The following is a 23,142-nucleotide window of genomic DNA, read 5'->3' on the forward strand; positions in this document are numbered from 1 at the left end:
ACACTGAATTTTTCCTCAGTCGAAAACAGCAGTGAATGACATTGTGATAATGCCAATGATCTCTTTTGCCAGACACATGAAATACAGTTACAATGGTCATGTAGACAAGCATTACTGACATTTCTACTGTCTCTGAAAATATAGTTTTTTTCATATTATTGTGTGTCATATATTTTTGTTAAATGTTTTTACTCCATGTTACATAATTTTTTAAAATCATTTTTATCTTGTTAAATCTTTAACATTATTTTTATCTTGTTAGATCTTTTACTACTAAAGCATCTCCTTTGTATTTCACATGAGTATAGTTGGAATGCTATTCAAGAAAACACATATATTTAACTGTACTAAATGACAATCCAATAAAAACAGCTCCATGACCCATTTTGGGCCTCAATCCTACATTTGCAAAAGCAGATTTAAGGTAATATGAACTATCCAAGTCTCCAGCGTTGGACTGATATCTAATGAAGTGAGAAACATGTCTGTGGTTTGTTAGATGTTGTCCATCTCCAGGTATTCTCATGGACCATAAACATGCATTTCTTTGCCCTAGACTTGTTCTCACTACCTGTAGGCATGAGGCTTTAGCACTGCTTCTATGCAGAATCATTGACTAAGGCGAATGAATCACTCTTTCTTTTTAGTTGGAGCTGAAATGGTAACTGTTGCTGAAATGCTTCATTAAACTGTAGCTGCAGTGTGCGGTTTGGTGCTTTCCTTTCATGTGCGAATTAGTAGATAATTCCTGGGGAAGTATTTTCATTGCATTGATGATTGTTTTGGGCATGTTCTTTAGAAGTTTTTTTTTCCAAAGTTTCTGCTGCAAATGAACAACTTTGTGGAACTCTTGCTGTTTTTCAGCACTTGTTTCATTCCATTATGCCACTGTAGCGCACATCCTGACTCTGCATGGTGTTCAGCAAGCATGCAGAATAGAGCCAAATGTTCAAGGAGCGACATAAAAAGAAAGTTTGTGTGTGTATTTGTACTGTACGTGTATCTGCACACATGCTTGAGTGTGTGTGGAATGCACTGAGAGCCAAAGCATGTTGTCTTAAGATAGTAAAGCCATGTAAAGTGGGAGCACTTCCAGGCCAACTTTTAACAACATACACCGATGTTTCATTTATGAATGGTACAAAGCCGTAGAGAAAGACTGAGTAAGAGGAAGAACGAGGGGGGGATGGGGGGGCAAGAAATAGAAAGAGAGATGACAGCGGATGTGCATTGGATGGGAGGAAGGTCAGGCGATCGCTGCATTTGCCATGCTAGGAGCTACGAGCGTGTTAAGCTGGAACATTAATGAGCATACTGAGGAAGAGTAATAGGGAAGAATCTCCATTAGCAAAGCCAACTAGGAAATTCCTAGTGACAGATCAATGCCCGATCGGACAAGCCTATCTTACTGACAAGCACACAAATCCAGTAAATTCAGCTATGGGTGTATTAAGTTGTGTAATCCTTGTAAAAGTACCTCATTATATGATTTTAAGCATGAGCAGATCGTATAAGATTTGAAACAGGATGAAACTTACTTACTACAGAGGAAAGGCGAATAATTACTAGGTAGTCACATGCACCATGTAACCTGTCATTTTAGGTGGAACATTTTAACCAGAATCAGTTTTTTAACGGAGTCTCCTGCTGAGATTGCAGATGTATTCATTATGTCTTCATCGTCTCTTCAGATGTTTCTAACCTTACTTTTAACTTTTCATGTAAAAGGTCCAGTGGGTAAGACTAGGAGAGGAGTGAAGAAATTATTAGAGTCAAGTGTGGTGTTTTCATGATCTTAGAATTAGATGTTTATCTACAGAAGATCCACCATGAAGTCCACCATGTTGGACTTTACTGGGTCTACAACAGTTTTGCTTTGACTTCTTCTTTTGTATGTTTTATAGCCATGGCATCCATTATTAAGCTACATTACTAAATGTAAAAACACTGCTTTCTGTCACTTATTCTACAAATGACAGTTTCTATGGAAAAAGTAAGTCACACAGCTGCAATAATTTTCTCACTTAATAACTACTTACTTACAATGAGTGACCAAAGAAATTAACATCATACTTAACTGACAGCACATTACATGATACTATTTGTTTGTGTTGATTTCAACTTTGACGAAATATGTAAGATACAAAGTTATTTTTTCATGGGTAAGACCAAGGCATAATCTTGTCTCTTTCTCAGCCCACACTCCCTTTTCTTCTCCCACCAATGGGTATTTGCTTTATGGGAATATTGGGGAAGACAGCTGCTCAGTCATATGAGTGAAATATTTGCTGCATGAGAGACTTTTTTGTCTCCCAGTGTGCACATTATGTCTTTTTTTTTTTTTTTTTTTGTTTAAGAAAGGCTAACACCATATCACATGAGGCAAGGCAAGTTTATTTGTATAGCACATTTCAGCAACAAGGCAATTCAAGGTGCTTGACATGAATGTCAAAACAGTTCTGCAGAATTGAGTTTTTTTCATTTTAACATTTCCATGAGCATTTTCCAATCCTAAATGTGTTGATATCCAGAGTTATTATTTCCTTCACTAAAAATCTACTTTCTTTGGAGCCATCGTAATTATATTGCAAACTGAAATTTTATCCACTAGATGTTACTGAATATCGGACACTGAGCCTAAAATAATGTGAAATCCTGGCAAGAAAATGTATTTTGTGAAACATCTAAGCTGTGTTACCCTCAGAAAAAAACAGCTCAAATACCAGGTAGAGTATTCTTTTCTGAAGCACTTATATCATTTTGTCATTTTGTAAAGATTCAAGTGAGAATGGCTCTATTCTATGTCATGCAGTCTCAGCAGACATGTGAAAGTGAGGAATTGAAGTGACTCCCAACTCAATTTACGTTTTATACCTACAGTATATTTCATCTTCCTTTACCCTTCACTTACACTAGACGTCCTTGTATCCTGAGAGGGGTATCCAGTGCACAGCATCCCAACTTTTAAAGCCACAGAAAAAAAAATACACTATAGAATTGTGGTTGGTCTTAAATTACCCTAGTTATCCTGCAGAGTGTAAAGTGGTATGAATTGGCATGCAGAGTAAAGCTAGAGGGGGGGGTTAATGCTACTGGCTGTTGTGAGCATTGTCATAATGTAGGCTAAAGCATCTTGGGAGAGCTCTTCACCTTTTGTGCAAATTCAGTCAGTCTGGATAAAAACCGTGAGGGGGGTTTACAAGAGTTAGCGTCGTCTGTGTGTGTGTGTGTGTGTATGTGTGTGTGTGTTTGTGTATGTGTGGTCTATACAAAAGAGGAAGGTCAAACTAAATTAATTTCTCTTGCAGCGGTATTAAATAGCCAAGCCTATGGCAGAAACAGTCCTTTAAATGGCCTCAATACAGTATCTTGGTGAAATTAAAATCCGGCTAATCCAAAGCTTGATCTGAAGATATGTGTCAATTGGAGGTCAAAGCAAAAATGAACTAATGACTCCTTTTTAGGTTAGTTATTAGAAATTCAGGCCAAAATCACTGTTTTGGTAAAGATTTGTGCAAATTTATTTGTGCATTTTTTCTTGGCAGACTTCTAGTTTGGAAAAACTTGTTATTTTCTTTCACCTTTGGTTTGGTTTTTGATTTTAGGAGTTCTAGTTTCAGTCTTGTTTTTACTTGTGTTACTTTTTCAGTTCTTATGAGGAAACTTTTGACATATAGGTATGGCAAGTTTATTTATATAGTGCATTTCATACACACAGTCAGTTCATTGTGCTTTACATGAATACAAGGAAACAGAGTACAGAGTACATAAAATAGTAGTGGAAGACAATAAAATTATTACAATTATTGGAGTTAAACAACATCGAATGAATGAATGCATCATAGACTGTTTATGGTTTATGTAAAGCTTTATATTGTTGCAAAGCATTTTATTCTAGTATTCAATTTTTTATGTATTTAGTAGTTGTTTTTTTTATTTGTAGTTTTGTAAACAAAACTTGTGTTTTCACTGCTGGTTTTAGTTTTAGATATGTTTTACCCACAGTCATGAAAAACTTGGAAAAGTTATGTAAGTAAAATCATAGAAAAAAATTTAAAAAGCAAAAGTCATGGAATTTTATTATTAGCTCATTCCACTATCTTGATGCAAAAATCATCTCATTTTAAAGCTGATATTGTAGTGTTAGGGCGGAGTTTGTATCACTGAACATCATCTGTAATGAAATTCATAAAACAAGACAGCAAACCAGTCAGATTTAGACAAAAACACAAGAAGAGAGATGTTGAAAATGTAGTCCAGCTCAGGATTTTACCTCAGTTTGTGGACATATAGATGCAACAATGTCTTTTTTTGTAGTGTGTATTTAACTAAAAAGTATGCTGTTTTTTGTATAATTTTGTAGTTAGGTGTTGCAGTCCTGACAAAATAGCTATTATCTTCATATTTCAGAGGGAAAATAACAAATAAGACACTGAAAAGGGTTTCTATTTAGTTTTAATTCAATAAATGAATAAAATACACATCTGTTTGTGTATTTAAAGACTCAGTGGTCATGGAAATTATTGCATTGGTCCTTGAAAAGTTCAGATCAGGTTTTTTTTTTATATATATATGAACAAACAAAGTAATCCTACTGTAGTGCTTAGAAACAAAACAGATTTCAAGAAGACATGAAAACTTATATAATGACTTCATTCGCATATTTGAAAAGGAGTGGGAGGAAGTATAATCCCACCCCTTCTCCTCACAACAGTCAATCATTTAGCTTCCTATCAGAATAAGGCTATATGAAAAATCTTTTTGTAAATTGTTTAATCTGTGGAGACCTTTTATATTACATGAATATAGATACAGAAGGTTGCAAAGTCTGCAAAAGTTGAAAAAAAAAGTCCACATATTTCAATCAAAATCCAAACAAGATCTGTAAAAACACTATAGCTATCACTGCACAGAAAAATCTACTTCCGTTGGCTCTGTTGCAACCGCTACAGTCGTACCCATCAAACAAATTTAATACATGTAAGCACGAGGGGGATTATAATCTGATGAGTATTACATACATACAAGGTTCATGTGTGCATGGCACTATTGATATAACCCAACATGAACCCTGTGATGAATTACTTTTCTTGTACAGAAACAATTCAATCCAGAGCTGAAATATCTGAGAAAAAAGCTCCATTTGTTGAGGAGTAGCCAAAGCTCGATCTGCGTCCGGGGCCGTGAGTTCTTGCTGACAGGAGCATGTGGTGGCTGAGCGGGGAGGTACATCATGCCAGCTGGCTTCGGTTATTTGTGCAATAGGGAGGTTCAGCGTATGATATGATGCAGCACAAATAAATAAATAAAAAATAAAACAAGCAGCAGTACAGGCCTGCTTCAGTAACTGCATCATCATCTGTCATCATGCGGTGAAATAGAATCAGGTGGGCTGTAGAAAATTGTAATGATGTTTCTGTCATGGCGTTTGCAATGCATCACCGTGATCCAATGCTTGTTATTAGGTTTTTAAACAATGTCATGATAAAGAAGGAGGGAATCAATATTTGCAATGACATCCTTTGAGGGATGAGACACAGCAAATCAATCCGGCTGGGGAACTTTCAAGGGGTAAACAAGCAGTAGATTTCTAATTTAGTCAGCTTACTGTGAGTCTGAGTGAAGGTAAATATCAGATTGGAAGTTCAATGTTGTGTATGTCTTCTTCACTCATAAAGACCCCAACAGCCACTGGCCACCAAAAGCATCTACTGATCTAAACTGTTTAACCTCTGTTGATCCACTAATCTTATCAATACATGTAATTAATTGGTGTAAAATGCAGTTTGTCATCTTTTCATGGTCATCAGATATGACCCATTTGGACGTTCAGAGGCTCCGTAGTGAACATGGAAACACTGTCAACTTCTACGACATTGATTCACCAGTAAAACTTAGGGAATTTGACAAATGGCAGTGGATGGCAACGCTTGTTTATACATTCAGTTATTGATATCTAGCTGAAAAAGTCACGTTTTCTTCAGTTTTCTCTATATCTGATACAATAACCCTCAACTTTAATCTGAGCTTTCAAGAACATCTACATGATCAGTGAATTAAATATAGGAAAATACCTGATTTTCACTGAAAAACTGCAGAATAGAGAGGATAATATTATAATAAATGATGATAAATCACTTAAGAAAAGTTAAATGTAGAGAGAAAAAAATATTTGGGAATTGACACAAAAGTAGCACTGGGTCTTTATGAGTTAAAGCTACAAAATGGAAATAGAGGAGAGGAGACGTCTGAGCTGATGGTGGACATGACATCAACGGTTCATTCCAAGTCAGCGAAAACATGATTCGTATTTTGGTTGGATAGTACACAGATGAAAACAATCAATTTTTAATATTGAATTTAGTTAGAGCCACCACAATACCCCCTGCCTCCAACTCAAATTAGACCCTTGAGTTTTCTGATAAACACATCCAAATTCTTCCATGGGTTTGGACCTCAGCAGCTTTGTACATCAGACCCAACAAGCAACTAAAGGCACGGATATATTGTAAGGTTTCAGCAGTCTTATTATTTTACCAACAGCCACACTGTACTACAAATGTACCAGAACAAAAAGTCATTGTTGCATGTTGTCACACAGGTAAAAGTGGTATTTATATGTAGAGTAAAACCTTCAAAATCAAGGGTGATGAGAAGAATAAGCACAAGGTCGGGACTTAGAAAAACAGGCCGACTTGGAATGCATAAACTGTTAAGGTTAGTGTTTTTAGCTCCATGAACTTACATCTCGTGTTGATCATTGTCATTTCATACTGACTTCCTGTTGCTTCACACTGTGTAATATTCCAGTAAGATTCCAGTCTTTCACGTCACAGTGTCACGTTCTTCAAAGGGGATCAAATCTGTTCTGTTTGAATGTCCTTTGGGAGAACAAAAACTATTTAGTGAAAACTGTTGGTTCCATAACATTCAGAGGACCTCTGTGATGATTAGCATAGTGATATTGATAGTTGATAGTGATAGTTTAGGTGCTCCAACAGGCAAATCCCATTTAAAGCGCTCCACAGTTTATCATGAATCATAGAGCAAACACATGTATTTTTGTGTCTTCAACTTCCAAACAGCTCTCACTGTCCAACATACAATCAACACCATTTTATATCCATGACAAAATATATCACCATGTTTTGTCATGCCTTCGTCGTCTGCAATAGCCCTGAAGTACATACCTGGCTTAAGTGTCTTTGTTCAGACCTGGTGTTAATATATACAATACATTTTTTCATGAATCAGTCATAAGTGGACTGCTCAAATGTCATCTGAGAGCAAAGTCGTGATGAATCAAGGGTGCTCTGAGTATATTCAGACCACACTGGAAGTGATGGGACACAATGAAAGACTACCTACCTACTCAGCTAATATCCTCTGTGTGTGTGAAAAAAGTGTTGTGAAAGTATTTTACAACCTGTGGCTCCATACATGGAAACCAAATTATCGTACGATCTTCAGAAGACTTCCTAAACGTCATTAAACACTTGAAGATTCAATCACTAGAATGTATAATATCCAAGCAAAAAATATTCCATCTTAAATTGGAATTTCTTTTGTTCAACATCCACAATGCTTGGAGGAAATGAAAGCTTGGTTTTCTACATTGTAGGATATTAGATGAATTAGTTTATTTGATTATAGAGTTAGGAAGTGAGATCTGATCACAGATACTCAGTGGAGACACACACAGATGCCAGGATGCACTTACAACATTTTTCACAACTTTTTACCCTCTTTTTTTGTGTCTTACACAACTGGTGAAATATACGCTCTACTTCTACATTTTTTACAAGCTGCATTTGATCAATGGCTTGTTTTTTCTTTCATAGTCATAAAAGCATGCAGTGATGTCTCAGTGTTGGACTGAGACAGAAAAGTGCCCACTAAGGGAATATTTTTTCCAATAATAAAAGGCAGATTTGGTCAAATTCAAGCTGTCCAAGATGACACCTTGGTTTTTAGCCTGGTGTCAGACATTTCCTTTTAGATAATAGTTGTCAGTCTAAGATTAAAATATTTCTGTTACATCGTGGAAACCTGAAGAAGCAGTGTTTATGTTTCTAAGGCCACAGTTTTATATCGCAATTTACTGACTAATATTGACTCTTTCCAAAAATGTGCTTTAAATCTGTTGCGTGAATCCTTAGAGGTAAAGGTGGTAAGGTGGAAATTAATTGATCACTTCTGAAGTCAATACAGTGGCCTTTTCCATAAAGGTAACTCAACGAACAAAGAAGGCCCTGGCTTGTTTTGAATGGATGTATTAGTTTTCTTGGTACATTGTAAAGAAAGATCTCAAATAGAGCAACTGGTGCCTTGCAGTTCAACTTTCATGATGCATGAAATACTATTGTTATGTGAAAGGTTACATTCCTACTGCACAAATGTTGTGTTTTTGCATGAAGTCGACCTTCTTTTTTATTTGATCCAAAATATATACAAATTCTAATGGAAAAAGAGCAAAGTATTTCATGAGGAAGGCTGAACTATTTCAGTTAAAGGAGGAATGATGAAGTTGCAGCACTGCATGAGGGGTACCTGTAAACATGAAGCAGTATATCTAGTCTAACTCACTTTCTTCTGGCAGACAACATGAAGAGTTTTTGTGAAATCAAAATCACAAGTGGAACCTTAAGAGAAACAAACCAGGTGAACCTTAAGAAAGAGTTTCCTTTTCCTGTTTCCTGCCGCGAGGCCCAGACTTTGAGATGGAGAGGGGTTTCTATACACGTTGTTGCTCTCTGAAAATCCTCTTATTCCACACATGCACACACTGACAGAACCAAGTATACCCGCATATACATGCACAGCTGCACACGCCCTCCCTTTGCCTCTCATTTTCTCTCTCACACACACAAACACGCACACAGAGCGTGGATTTGTTTTCTCTGTGATGAGAGGGATTATGGGATAAAGGAGGCGAGGCCACGGCAGTTGAGTTCAGTTCGGACCGAAGCGGCTCTCAGCAGCAGCACAATGACAAACACAGATGAACGCCTGTCACTCTGGGGACCTGCACAGCCATTACCGTCGCGGTCCTTGCGTATTTTTGTTACATGAGCCTCTGATTGGGATTCTGAAGTGGAAGTGGATCTGTTTTTCTTTCGGATGACTGAAGATCAGCAGAAACACAAGGGCCTGCCTTAAATCTGTGAATGGCTACAGAATCTCTAAACTCCTTCCTGCTGGAGTTATGGGATGGATTTCGATCGGATGATAATATCGATGCAGTTTGTTAAGTTAAGGCTCATCCACTATGCAGCTACAATACTGGAACCTGTTACACACCTTTTATCAGAGTGCAACTATGATACCGATTTAGTTTTTTTTTCCATATTGCAAGCTATGAGATGACACACTGATGTATTCAACTCATCACCAACGCAACATGGGACTCAGTCGGCTGGATTCTTGTGGAGATGATGTCCTTATCTAGTACGCACCTTTACTCTCTTTGTGATGTGGAATGAGATCAGATTAGATGCTCGGTACATATACATTTAGTCTCACTGAAGCCTGAATATTACATTTGTACTATGTCATTATTATTTTCAAAACCAGAAACCCTCATATTTAGTGGTGCAGTTAAAAAAAAAAATCCAAATCTCCTTGTTTTTGGCTTTTAGAGATGCCTTTTGTTGTATTTTGGTTGGTTACAATAAATGGAAATCACATGGTCTATTTGTTTATGATTTAAAACAGATAATGGATTTACACTATTTTGTTTCTTCAGCTCCAGTTCATACAGTATTCAAAGATACTCTGATCGGTCACTCTCTGACTATCTGCTCTGAGAAATTTGTAAAGGAAGAATCACCTCATTTTTGGTTTTGATTGAGAATAGATCATGTGACTTGTTTTTTTTTTTTTTTTTTTTTGGTGGGGGGCTTCATACAAAAAAAATAGGAATCTCCATGAACAAAAAGCGAGTAGATTTGGACTGATTTTTGGGGTTTTGGTTATGATACCGAAAGCAAGGTTTTTGTCTTGATATGAAAAACAGACAGATTTTCCGTACTGCATTGCAAATTTAACAAATGATGCCCATAAAAATCTGGGGATTGAATGAAAGAGGTATCGGATAAAACTTAAAAGCAAGGTGGATTTAAGAACATTATAAAGTTGCATTAAATTTAAAGACTGAATTGACTTAATGCTATGAGTCGCGTACAAACCAAAAATAGACACGCACTTCGAACTGTTGATATTAAGATCCATACAAAATGCGTATTCTGCCTCTTTCTTTGTGGATCTAAATGAATTCAGACTCCATTTTCTTCCAGATGTTGTAATGAAAACCTTTTACTGATTCTTAGCTGTGACTGTCAGTGTTCCCCATTTTCATAATGTTCCAAATTGGCCGTCTTCTGCCTATCACAAAATTGTCTTCTCGTTATATTGTCTTGCTGTAGTGTTATCCAGCTGATGCACATGATAAAGGTGTCTCTTGGAAATTTTGTTTTTATGCACGATTTACTGAATGCAGTTATTTAACCACTTATAAACCGCTATTAAAATCAGTTGACAGAAAAATTACAGGTCTAATGATCATTTCCAAAGCTTTTCATACGTAAGGCAAACAAAAATGAGTGGGATTTTATAACATCCAAGAAAAAGAGCTTTGCAAGACAAAAAAAAAAAAAACAATAGATAAAAATTCACTCATGAATGTGTAATACATTAAAGATGATGTATATTTCTGTTTATGTGGTAAAGCCATTATTGTTATTGAATCCAAGAAAATATATAAATAAATAAATAAATAATATGGCAGTAGAAATTGAATAGCATATTTTTCGTAAACTGATGTTTTAATCTGAGCATGCATTGTTGAATTATTTGTGAAATATTAAAAAAGTAGGTGACAGACTATTCTTAAATGATGATGTTGTGGAGAAATGAGCAGGAAATGGACAGTTAGGTTACACACTGAAATGAGTGAGTAAAATGAAATCTGAACCTGAATCCGAATGGGTACACAGATATGACCGCAGCAATAGTAAAAGCAGTAGTTACACGTGCTTTGTGATCGAATAATAATCTGAATTTTGGCACTGAAATACTCTACATCTGTACTGTAGCTGTACATCAGCTGGCAGTGACAGATTTGAGAGCAGGACAATAAACCTGTCTTTATGGTTTATTGATGTGAGAGGACGTATTCTCCAAAATAAATCAAACACATGAGGAATATGTAGGAAATTCAGTGGCATTTCCCCAGCTTAATGATCTTTTACTGCATTTGTGATTATTCCAGTGGAAGATTATGGCATTTTATGACCTGTGTATGATTTATTACTACTGCGTACAGAACAGTACTGGGGAATTTTGTAACTTTCTTTCGAGTTACGCTGGATGGAGGTGGGAGCAGCAGGGTGAACTTTTCTTTTCCACACTGGAGCCACTAGTCTTTTCCTCTTCCTTTCTGTCTCTTTCTGCGCTCCTACTCTAATGAAATCCTCCATAACATTGTTAGCATAATCTGCAATAAGCAAATCAGCTGTCACATCAGTGCTTCACCAAATGCGATTTTATAGAGCCACTAGTGCTGGGCTGCCATATACATGCAGCCATTGATCACCTCTGCAACGGAGCGGGCGAGCCGTTATTTGACTACGGTTGATTGCACTAAGCAGTGCCGTTTCACACTGCGGGACACTCACTGACAGACAAGAGGGCTTATTAATTGGACTAAGAGGGATCTGAATATCTTTATCCAATGAGAGAAAAAGCCATTTATAAATTCACCTTTGATTCCCCTCTTAAATTATACAGCTCTAGAGAAAAGGAACTGATGTTTATGTATTAGCTATGATCTCAGTCTCTTTCCATTCCACTCTTTTCCATCTCCCTGTCCTGGAACTGCTGCTTTTCATTTAAAGCTGTAAAAAAATGCACTGTTTACTCAACCTCGGCTTGAGATATCAGTTTGACTGCAGAAACAAGGACTTTTTTGTCACCTGATTTTTAATGTTACAATCAGCAGCTGAGTTTGTCATCCTCTCTGTTTCAGCCATAAGAACAAAGCGTCGGGCTGGCCGCCCCCTGGTCCAGGGTCCTGGGGGGGCCTGCAGGGACCTCCCTACAGCTGGGACAGCATGAACAGCTCCAGGGAGGGACAGGACTACCTCACCAAGTATGTACAGTCCAAAACCTGCACAAACTTAAACATTTGGAAGTCCCTGATACATTTAACACTTTACAGTCTGAACCAAGACTATAAGAGTCATACTAGTATTTTTATTTTGTGTTTTCAATTTAAGTGTAATTTTAAATCATTTTGTTAGCTAGTTGCATTTGGTTTTTTCAAAAATACATAGTTTTAGTTTAGTCTTTGTCAGTTGTAATGTCATTTTTAGTCTTTCTTCTTATTTTTTGGCCAAATGTTTTGGCAGTGTCAGAAACTTATATATGTATGTGTGATTTATTTGCCGATAAAAGATTTTCAAACTCATATCATGCATATGTGAAGAAAAAACACTGAAGCAGCAAAGCTGACAAAAAATTTGTGTCACTGCTAAAAGTTTTGGCCACAACTCTCTGCTGTAAAAAATGAGACAGGAGGGAATTCATACTGTGTAAAAAAAATAAATCGCATTAACTTAATAAAATAGGCTAAATGTACTTTAACGTTCAATTCTAACCAATTTCAGTAGAAAGATATCTAACTATATCATAATTGTGAAAAGGGAAAGAAATGTTTTATGACCACTTTTAAAATGATTTTAAATGGGATTTTTCCATTTTTAACCTAATATTTTCATATGCAAGACAGAACAAACAGCGCTTGGTAGAAACATTTGTCTTTCATTCATTCCATGTGTTTTTCTTAAATTGATCCATTCACATTTCCAGTTTTAGTTTGTAAATTGTCAATGTTTATTCCAGTTTTCCTCCAGTTGTGTTCCATGTCAGTTTTCCATTTTGTAAGATATCTCCCTTCCCATCAGTCTCTTTCAGTTCTTTGTTATAGCTTTTTTAGGTGCTTTTAGCAATATTTTGACAATATTTTGACAAGATAACTGCTGCTTCTCATTACACAAGGACTTTATAACTCATAGGGATCTCATTTGCAAGTATTTTTTCTAATATTTGACAAATTTCCATACCATCAGTTTTTCCAGGACATCCATTTATGTGCAAGTTAGGGATTTTACACAATTTTCCAATTATCTTTTACAGTTTTCATCTGAATTTCCTTCCATTTCTCTCTTACATACAAATAGCTTCTTATTGAGGATATACATTATTTTCGTTAAGGTATATGCAGTAGTTTTCAGGACTTTCTAATGCTCCACATTGTGTTATCGTGACACACCACACTGCTCATCATAAAGAACATGCAAGAATATTGTTGAAAAGGAAGCAAAGTGGCAGAAACCGAGTAGATGCTCGCACCGCAGAATGAGTCAGAAGCAGTTATTGGTCTGATCTGAGCATAGTGGCTTTTACTGTCTCACAGTGATAAAATGTAATCTGAGGAGGCAGTTTTATGGGGATACTGTGTTTTTCATCCTCCACTTCCCCTCTTCTGATACAGAAAGTAGCCATTCTTTAGTTCATTTGTATTCTGCCTGTGGAAGCAAGTCCTTTTGTTTGGGTGAATTTGTCATGCAGCAAGAATTGCTTCACGTCACATCTTGAAGTTGGACTGCTGCATGATGGGTATATGTGGAGTAATTCAATCTACAGCAGTGCATCAGATTCTACGATTATCATACACCATGTGGACAAAAGTATTGGGATACGTTGAATTCAGGTGTTTCTTTTCTAACAGGGGTCTGGGCTACAAAACAATAATGACAAATATCAATGGGATAAATATCATGTTGATTGTTAATATTGATGTTTTTATCTCAAATGAGCATGAAGAGGACATCTTAAAGCTGTAGCCATGATGTGTCCCAATATTTATGTTCATGTAGTTTATAAACATCAACATTTCCTTAAAGTTTAAGGGGTGAAAGTAGATGGTTAGTTGTGGTAGAAAATTATTTTGTTTAGTCAGAGCATTAAAAATATTTTTAGCAATGTAGAGGTAAAACATTTAAAAACATAGCCATGGATTAAAAAAAAAAACAAAAACAATATCAATGTTGAGAGAAATTAAGTAAAAAACATCTCTGAGGCATTTTGTCAGCAAATATAGCAATTTAAACAAGACTAACCAATGCAATGATGTGTATCACAATATAAAATCAAAATTTTCCCATTTGCCATTATTGTTTTTTTTTTATCCCAGACCCCTGTTGGAAAAGAAATACCTGAATTCAACATGTCCCAATACTTTTGTCTATATAGTGTATGTTTGTAGCATCGATGCTTGTGCGACCCACATCAGCTTCCCATAATCAGGGTTCTTTGCAGCTTTATGACAATGTAATTTCTACCTAATTCAAGAGGGTTTTTAAAGAGTTGACTCAGCTTTAGAAAGAGGAGAATTTGCTGATCTCATAAAGGAACACTTAATGTTTCACAAACATCCAAAATCAACATATTTGCTTAGTTTGCACTGGATGGAAATGTGTAATTGGAAAAGTAAGTAAAGCTGTCAGACGAATGTACTAAAGTCCAGCCAAACCCTGTTCTTTATCTAAGACTCATACTTTACCTGTATATTCTCTCTTGGCTTTGCATTTTATTATAATTCTCCAGAATAGGACTTTATTGTTGCTGTTACAGGAACAATGAAAATCAGTTTTAGCAGCTCTGTTTCTGTTAAGCAGCAAACACTTCAAGTGCAAAAAGACTGTATGAAAATATCACACAACTAAAAAATATCGACAGCATACAAAACTAAAAGAAACATTAAAATATACAAAAGGCCAATGCTATAATATAAATGGAAGAAATATGTATAATATATAATGGCTATATACAGGTAATACTAGCGCACTGACCCGTGAGGATCCATGGGTTCTAGATGTGGTAGTTTTTACGCTGTTGTGTATTCTTGCATGTTGTACTGCATTTGTCCAGCAGTCACTGCCAAAGTAATGTGATTGTAAGGCTATTGTATTCCAAAATTACTAATATCTCCCATAATATTGGTCTAATCAACTTGCCATTTTCACCAGTCTCTTCCTCGACCCAAAATACTTTAATATGCCAAACTGCAGCAGTCAGCTCTTTCCGAATTTTGTGTGAATTCCTGGACACACACACAAACACATGCACACAGAAGCCACTTGGCTTTTGTAATATAGATAGGATATATACGAGGTGAAATTGAAAACAAGGTTCATCACTGTGACATTACACCCTCAATAGGATGGTCAAAAACACCACAGAATAGTTTGCATTAAAGGGTAGTGGTAATAAGAACCTCCAAACCACAATGTTAGGGTCAAAGTTATTATTTATTATTTGCACTAGTAAAGAATGATAATAATGATGATGAACACATACGTCACTTCTTGCTTATTCTTATCTATTTTCTCTCTTTTATTCCCCTCTTATGGCTTTCAGTTGTCCTCGCCATATTCTTCTCTTCAACCTTTCTCTCTTTGTCCACATGGTCTTTCCTCCACTCCACCCCTTTGACACCTATTCCCTCGTACTTGGTCACCCACTGCTTTCTGAATGCTGATTTGGTGGGTGTCACTAGACAAATACACAAAGTTACCCAAGTCCTCAAAAGGCTTTGAAGTGTAGCTATATTTCTGTTGAACATCAATATTTCTGTCAGGAGGGAGCTGCAGGTTGCTTTGACGTAATCTGGCAACTTTTTAACCTCACAAATTTCAACTATTCCCCACTGAATGACATCTCACCACAAGGGTCTTTCCTCTGTTTTCTTTTTCATCCTCCCTTTGTCCTTGTAGTTTTTTTCATATTTATTTGCTGTTGTTGTGCTTCCCTTTCCCCTTCTCTTCTCCTTTCGTTTCCTATTTCACTTTCTCTTCCTTCCTCTCGCAGTGATGGAGGAGGTAAATGTGACAGGAAGAATAACTCTCCCCATGTGGCTTTGTTCCCAGAATGAGTATTAAAATTGGATTTCTAGGAGACAAAAGCAAAAAAAAGGAGAAGGGGAAAGAGAGGGAGTGGATATATGAGCAGTTAAGCTGTGTTGTAGTTTTATATGTTTGTGGTATATCTTTAAAATGACTGAAATAAAAACTGAAAAGCTTGTTTACACTAACATGTTTTTTTTTTTTTTTTAGTTTAACCCATAAAGACCCAAACATCCACCAAAAGCATCTGCTGATCTAAACAGTTTAACCCATAAGGACCCAGTGTGACTTTTGTGTCAGTTCCCAAATGAATTTTTCTCTCTATTTAAACTTTCTTAAGTGATTTATCACCATATATTATAGTACTATCCTCTGAATTTTGCGTTTTTTCCCAGCGTAAATCATCTATTTTCCTATGTTTAATTCACTGATCATGTAGATGTTCATAAAAGCTCAGAGTAAAGTCAAAGGTTATTATATCAAAACAGAAAAAAATGAAGAAAAAGTGACTTAAAAGTACAATATATCATTAACTGAACATAAACCCAATGTGTCCATTCACTGTCACTGATCCAGCTCCATGGGTTTTACTGGTGTATTAATGTAGAAGACAACAGTGTTTCCATGGTAACTACGGCGCCTCTGAACGTCCAAATGGGTCATATCTAATAACCATGAAAAGGTGATTTTACACCAATTATACATGTATTGATAGGATTAATAGATCAACAGTTTAGATCAGAAGATGCTTTTGGTCAACAGTGGACCTTTGGGTCTTTAAGGGTTAATTACTGTTCATCCATTAATCCTATCAATACATGTAGATTTGTGAGGTAAAATGCAGTTCGTCTTCTTTTCATGGTCATCAGATACAACCCGTTTGGAAATTCAGAGGCTCCGTAGTGAACGTGGAAACACTGTTATCTTCTACAACATTGATTCTCCAGTGAAACCCATGGAGTTTGATCAGTGACAGTAGATGGAGACACTTGATTTATGTTCAGTTAGTGATAGATTTTACTGAACAAGTGACTTTTTCTTCAGTTTTTTCTGTTTTGATACAATAACCTTTAAATTTACTCTGAGCTTTGATGGACATCTACATGATCAGTAAATTAAATCTAGGAAAATAGGTGGTTTTCACAGAAAAAAATGCAAAATGCAGAGGATAATATAATAGTAAGTGGTGATAAATCACCTAGGAAAGGTTAAATAGAGAGAAAAAATCATTTGGGAACTGCCACAAAAGTCACACTGGGTCTTTGTGGGTTAAGATGGATTTAACTGGTTGTATGTTATTGTAGTGAAATTGTACTTCAGACAAAGTTGATTTCATTGGTAGGCCTGCTCAGCACAGCCTTTAATAGTTCACAGAGCCAGAATGGTAATAAATCTCATTTGGGTGTATCTTGGGTTTATATAAGCAAAACTAGGTAGCCACTGTTTTTCAGACCACGATAAAATACTAATGACTCACTGCCAATAATCCATGGACCAGCACTGGCAAAACTACTGGCTGTTATTGCTGGATACATAATTCACTTGCAGAGTTTTTGCAAGCAGCTCTCTCTACATTTTCTGCCAAACAAAGCTGCCTAATGGAGCTCTAGGTTTTTGGGGGGATTTTGGAGTCATATTGGTCCATTATAAATAATTTTCTTCATGTTGAATATAAGCCTCAGTGGCTGAATATGACTAGGATTTAGAACGACAGAGGAGGGGGATCGATTTAGGTCTACTTTTTAAGTATTGCATGTCCATTTATCCAGTTCATTTCTGTTGCCGTGTATCTGAATCACCTTACCTCATCACCTCAGACTTCAGTTTCATTTTTTCCCCAAGGCAATATGTGAATTTTATGTCCAAGCCAAGTGGAATTCCTTAAAATAAACATATACCAAAGTAGAAGAAAAATTACATTTAATAAAAGAGCCCTAGATTGAAGACCTCACCCCCTTAGATCACATGCAACATATTGAATAATTCCACTAAAACTCTCAAGCAAAACAATTCATTGACAATAAAAATCAGCAAGGACCTGATCGTATTGATAGATACAGTAATGGAAAATATATGTGATGTTCTATCACAGCAATAGCTGCTTTAAATTTTTGAGGAAATGATAAGAATGTCCAAAAGTGCCCTATCTCAGTTTCAAAAACTTCCACAAATCCAAATCTGGATGCACATCGAGGTAATTTTTGATGAACATCAAGATTGAAAAAAAAAAAAACTTCCAAGACAAAATGTTCTGCTGATCTTTATTTATAGATGCAGACAGACGGGGTGTTTTGCAATATGTTCTGAAGGACAAAATCCCAAAAAATACATTGTGCACTGTTATAGTGCACTGAGTAATTGTGATTCAGTGTTTCTATATTGGTATAGATGTGTGTTGAATAGATAGAATAAAAAGGAGTCCGTTTCTCATTTAGATGCCAGCAGTATTTATCAGCGTACACTTTTCGTATTCTACCACGTCCAGGGGAAACACTAGGATCCGACCTTTCACATTCAGCTTTCGCCTGACCCCCTGACACCTCGCTTTCCCCCTCCTGTGAGATTAAACCCCACCGACCCTGACGGGGGAAGATGATCGTGGATTGGAACATACTTCATTACAGACAGATTTACTTTGAGATTTCAGCGCCGTATGTACAATGTAGAGCTGTGTGATAATGAGAAACAGAGAGGAAAAGAAGGTTGGAGGTGGAGAGGAGATTGATCCGGATTGGTAGCTGCAATGAGTTGCAATGTGGATGCTTTGGCCGTGCTCCATTACCACATATGGCTGGAATACGCACTGGCCTCCGAGGTCGTCTAACGACAGGACAACGAGGGGAGATGCAGTTATTCCGAAATGACACCATTTTAGCAGCATTTAAAAGCAAATAAAACATCTGCAACTATGAGGGTTATTAGGAGGCAGAAAGTTCCCATTCTTTGCCTAACAGTAGTGACAGAGTGGATGTCAGCCAGTTAACAATAGACACTCTGTACTGGACTTATTGTGCATGGAAGAAGCAACGGCTGCCAAGGGAGCTTTTAAAGCCGCAACAAAGCCAGCAAGGAGACAGAGAGAGAGAATGAGTTAAACCCACTGAAGCTCGATATCACCTCTTAATTAACAGGCACTCTGCATTCTCAGTGTCCCGGTCGAGACAGACATCAGAGATTGAAAAAGGTTAAATTTAATACGGTACATTTATATTTTAGTGGCGCTCTTATCCAGAGTCATATGCAATAAGGCAAAGATGAATTTTCACCAGTGTTAACCTTGAGTCAAGTTGAAATGAATTGCATGAAAATAAATACATCCATAAAGTCCTGGCTTCCCCTCCGCCTTCCTCAGAGAATACATCAGGTAAACATTAAAAGGATGACTGACTAATTAGATTATATACCTCTGTGGTTGTATCAGGGAAACAAGAACAATAATAATCTAAAGAAGCTTGTAAAAGATAAGGATTGCCTGTTAGTACAAGTTGGCCTCACATTAAAAATAATCAGCAGACTTTTATTTGGATTAGTGTGCAGACTTTTATGTCGATGTAAGGAGCAAATAGGTTCCTGATTGCAAAATCAAAGCCTTTTACGAATGAAGGACCTGGATGCTCTGTAACATTTTGTGCTAATGACCCAAACCTGAGCCAGAGTGCTGATTTATGAATAAGTGATCTGCAGACTCATTCACGCCAAATTTAATGTTATCTGTCTGAGTTGAAACAGAGTTGTACTGCAGGATAGAACACATTGATTGAATTTTAATGTGTGTTTAATCATTAAGGGGATGTTTCTATAACCAGCTGGACAGGTTGGATCCCTCTGATAGTCACCGTGTCCATGTCCTTTAAAAGTAAAACTATCTGCTGACTCATTTTAAGTCACTCTGCCTAAGTAGGTCAGCAAAATCAGATGACATCTGTGCTGCTTTTACTGCTTTTGCTAATAGACAATTTGGCTGAAATTCTGTTTCTCACCGTGACCCTCTTCTCTATCATTTTTTAGCCAAGTGTCCCAGAGCAGCTCCCTGGAGGAGGTCCACCTGGATGGGGTTCCCCCTGCCCCTCGACTGGTGGAGATGAGACGAGACCCTGTCCTGGGGTTCGGCTTTGTGGCGGGCAGTGAGAAACCAGTGGTAGTCCGCTCGGTCACACCTGGTAAGTATGTCAACATGTTTAGACCTAAGGTTTTCTGGATGCATTTACTCAGTTTTTTTTTTTTATTCTTAGCCGTATGGATTCAGGTCTGCAGGTCTATGGGATCTGGTACCTCCCAGGACTTGGAGATCCTTGTATTTTACTGTTTACGAAAACGACCAACTGCATATTGACATGTATTAAATCACAAAGAAGTGTTGTCAGATGGAAAATGTTAAGGTATCATACCAGAGCTGAACATTTTCATACACAAGTCATAACAAATAGATTTCATTGTTAAAAATAACTCATGAGTTACTGTTTTTAGCATAATATACATTATATTTTCTGATTTTTAAAGGTGTAGTGTGTAAGATTTGCATGGATTTGGCAGGATATAATTGTAGATATCGACCAAAGTATCCAAAATTATTTTTATATTAGTGCATAATCACTCCCAAATGTGAATTGTTGGGTTTTCTTTTCCATAAAATGAGCTGTTTATATCTTTTTCTGTCTTTTTCTCTGTTTTGTAATGACTGTTAAGGGACAGTCTCCTAAACAGCTGAGACACTGAGAAGTATTTACAATCTGGAACTTTCCCAACCCACATCACTAAATATTACACATTGAAAGATTCACGATGCTAACAGAAATATTGGGACATGTCACACCAACAGCATGTACAATTTCCCAAGATGAAATTAAAACATATTGTGATCATATTTATCACAATGTAGAATTATATTTAAGTTGTTTTTTTTTTTTTAACAACAAAACACCTGAGTTCATTGTACCCCAATACTTTTGTCAGTATATTAAAGATGTAGAACAGAAATTGGGCATCTCGTAGTGGGCTGTTAAAAAGTTGATTCTGTTTTAATAAAGGATGCTAAACTGTGAGACCTACATAAACAATCTTTGAAGCTGTCAATATTTCATTAATAGGTTAATTATAAGGCTACCAAAATATAAAAGTGACCAAATGACAATTAATATTGGATCAAATTGAACAAAACACAAGACAGTATAGATTTGATTTTATATAGCAGCCTTTCATAAAGTGATCATTCTTAACTCATCCTTAGCTTGCATTTCTATGGAAGCCCATGTCTTTTTATATTTATGTACTAAACCTTTAAGTAAAGGTCAATCATGATTGTAAGTAAAGTTCACCTTCTCAGTATGCATGATATACAAGAAAGATATCAGATGAGAAAAGATGTGTATATAGAAACATGGGATCCATATTTCACTATCCTGATCATGTCTTGGCATGAATTAAAGTCACATGGTCTACACTAATAATAATAAGAAGAAAAAGAAGATGAAGCTGATGATAAATAAGATAGTTCACAGGGAGTCATGTTCTCTATCCGGCCTGTCTTTTCTCTGCAACAAACTTTTTGACATCTCACAACACAAACCTTTTCTCTCTATTAGTGTATTATTATTTTATTTGCATCTTTTTATTGTACTGTCATTGATCCACACAATGTTCTCAACTCCTCTAACCATGCCCGCACTGTTTCATATCATTGTGCATCTTTGAAAACAGAGAATCTTTGCTAATGCTCAGTGTCACAAATGTACAGAGGGCAACATGATCATACAAATCCAACATAAAAGTTTGTAGTGTAAATCTTATTTTTACACGTAATGTGTGCAATGCAGCAAACAATTTGGCAGGAAAAGAAAACAGTGCATTGAAAGCTGAAAGAAAAAATTAAATAATAGTAAATGATCTGGTTTAAAGTCTTTCCGACATACATGAGTACTTCTGACTATATTAGCTTGGCTAATAGTAAAGAAAGTTGATTTAATTTGTTCCTCTTTGCTGCATCAAGTGTGTTATCAGTGAAAACAGTTGCTGCAGTGATTGTTTAGTTGGAAATTATGCTGACTGCCTTCTTCCACCCATGTGTGAACAACTACTAAGTCACTCTGAACTCATACAAGCAAGACGGCGAGCACAAATTGATGTTTTGGAGAAAGTACTGTTTGTTTGTGTTGAGTGGCTGATTGCCAAGCGAGTGTCAGAACCACTGCTCCAACACTCCTATCAGCTGTCAGCACCAGTGGCTGCACAGACACACAGTGATTAGGCATCTCAATAATCAATCAGTGCTGAATCTCAAACAGACAATTGAAGTAATGAATATTCTATTTAGAGTTTTTGGCCAAGAGAGCAGTTACGCATGAGGACATTGCAGTCGAGTAAAGCGCACACTAAACACTGATTACATGTGGCAGAGGTCACACACAAAAGTAAAGTCTCTGTTCCCAAATAACCAACTCACTTATGCCCACAAACATGTGTATTGTTTTGGTCTACAATTCCATCAGAGATAACTTGGGCTGTGTTTGTGTGTGCGCAGGCGGTCCATCAGAGGGGAAGCTGTTGCCAGGCGATGAGATCATCATGATCAACGATGAGCCCGTCAGTTCAGCTCCAAGAGAACGTGTCATCGACCTTGTCAGGTAGACACAAAAACCCAGAGGACACTGTAATCTGTCAGTATCAACACGACCATCTGTGGAGTTTAATTTCACAGTTGAGCTCAAAGTATTTTTGCAACTGATCCAGTAACAAATTAATAGAGACGACTAATGTGTGTTTTACTCTCACCTGTATGATAATGGTGCATAATTTTTAGATACTTTGACCTTAAAAAAATTCTTTTTGGACCTCAGTTTAGTGAATTATAGTAATGACAATTAAAGAAAAATTAAGCGTTGATGTCTCTTTCTTGAGCCAGGACTCAGTAGCAAAATCTGCGTCAAATCTGCTTAAATATAAGTCACATCTTGCTTTTCCCACACTAAACATTAAACTATGTTTGGAATTATATGCTTAAAAACATAAGTCGGCTTGTGATGAGCTGGCAACATGTTCAGGTTGTGACATATTTCAGGTCTTTTCTATTTCAGGTGTTTGTTTTATGTTTTCATGGCATTGTAGTTGCTTGTTGCCAGTTAATGGGAAGAAGTAGTGATTTCCAATGACTGTGACGTCATATGCATGTCCTGTATTATCA

General features: G+C 36.6%; 1 protein-coding gene across 4 annotated transcripts in view; it reads left to right on the forward strand.

Moving 5' to 3' along the window:
* Positions 1-23,142, forward strand: part of LOC115435437 (FERM and PDZ domain-containing protein 4-like) — a 96,948-nt gene that overhangs the window by 48,080 nt on the left and 25,726 nt on the right. For 3 of the 4 annotated variants that reach the window (XM_030157854.1, XM_030157878.1, XM_030157870.1), the window contains exons 2-4: positions 12,026-12,148; positions 19,974-20,125; positions 22,483-22,585. In XM_030157854.1, coding sequence (XP_030013714.1) covers positions 12,026-12,148; positions 19,974-20,125; positions 22,483-22,585 — 378 coding nt within the window. Of the gene's footprint in view, positions 1-8,957; positions 9,448-12,025; positions 12,149-19,973; positions 20,126-22,482; positions 22,586-23,142 lie in introns of those variants that run through there. The other variant, XM_030157862.1, reaches the window with a different exon arrangement.

Source organism: Sphaeramia orbicularis, chromosome 2 (assembly GCF_902148855.1).
Source record: "Sphaeramia orbicularis chromosome 2, fSphaOr1.1, whole genome shotgun sequence".
Taxonomy (NCBI): Eukaryota; Metazoa; Chordata; class Actinopteri; order Kurtiformes; family Apogonidae; genus Sphaeramia; species Sphaeramia orbicularis.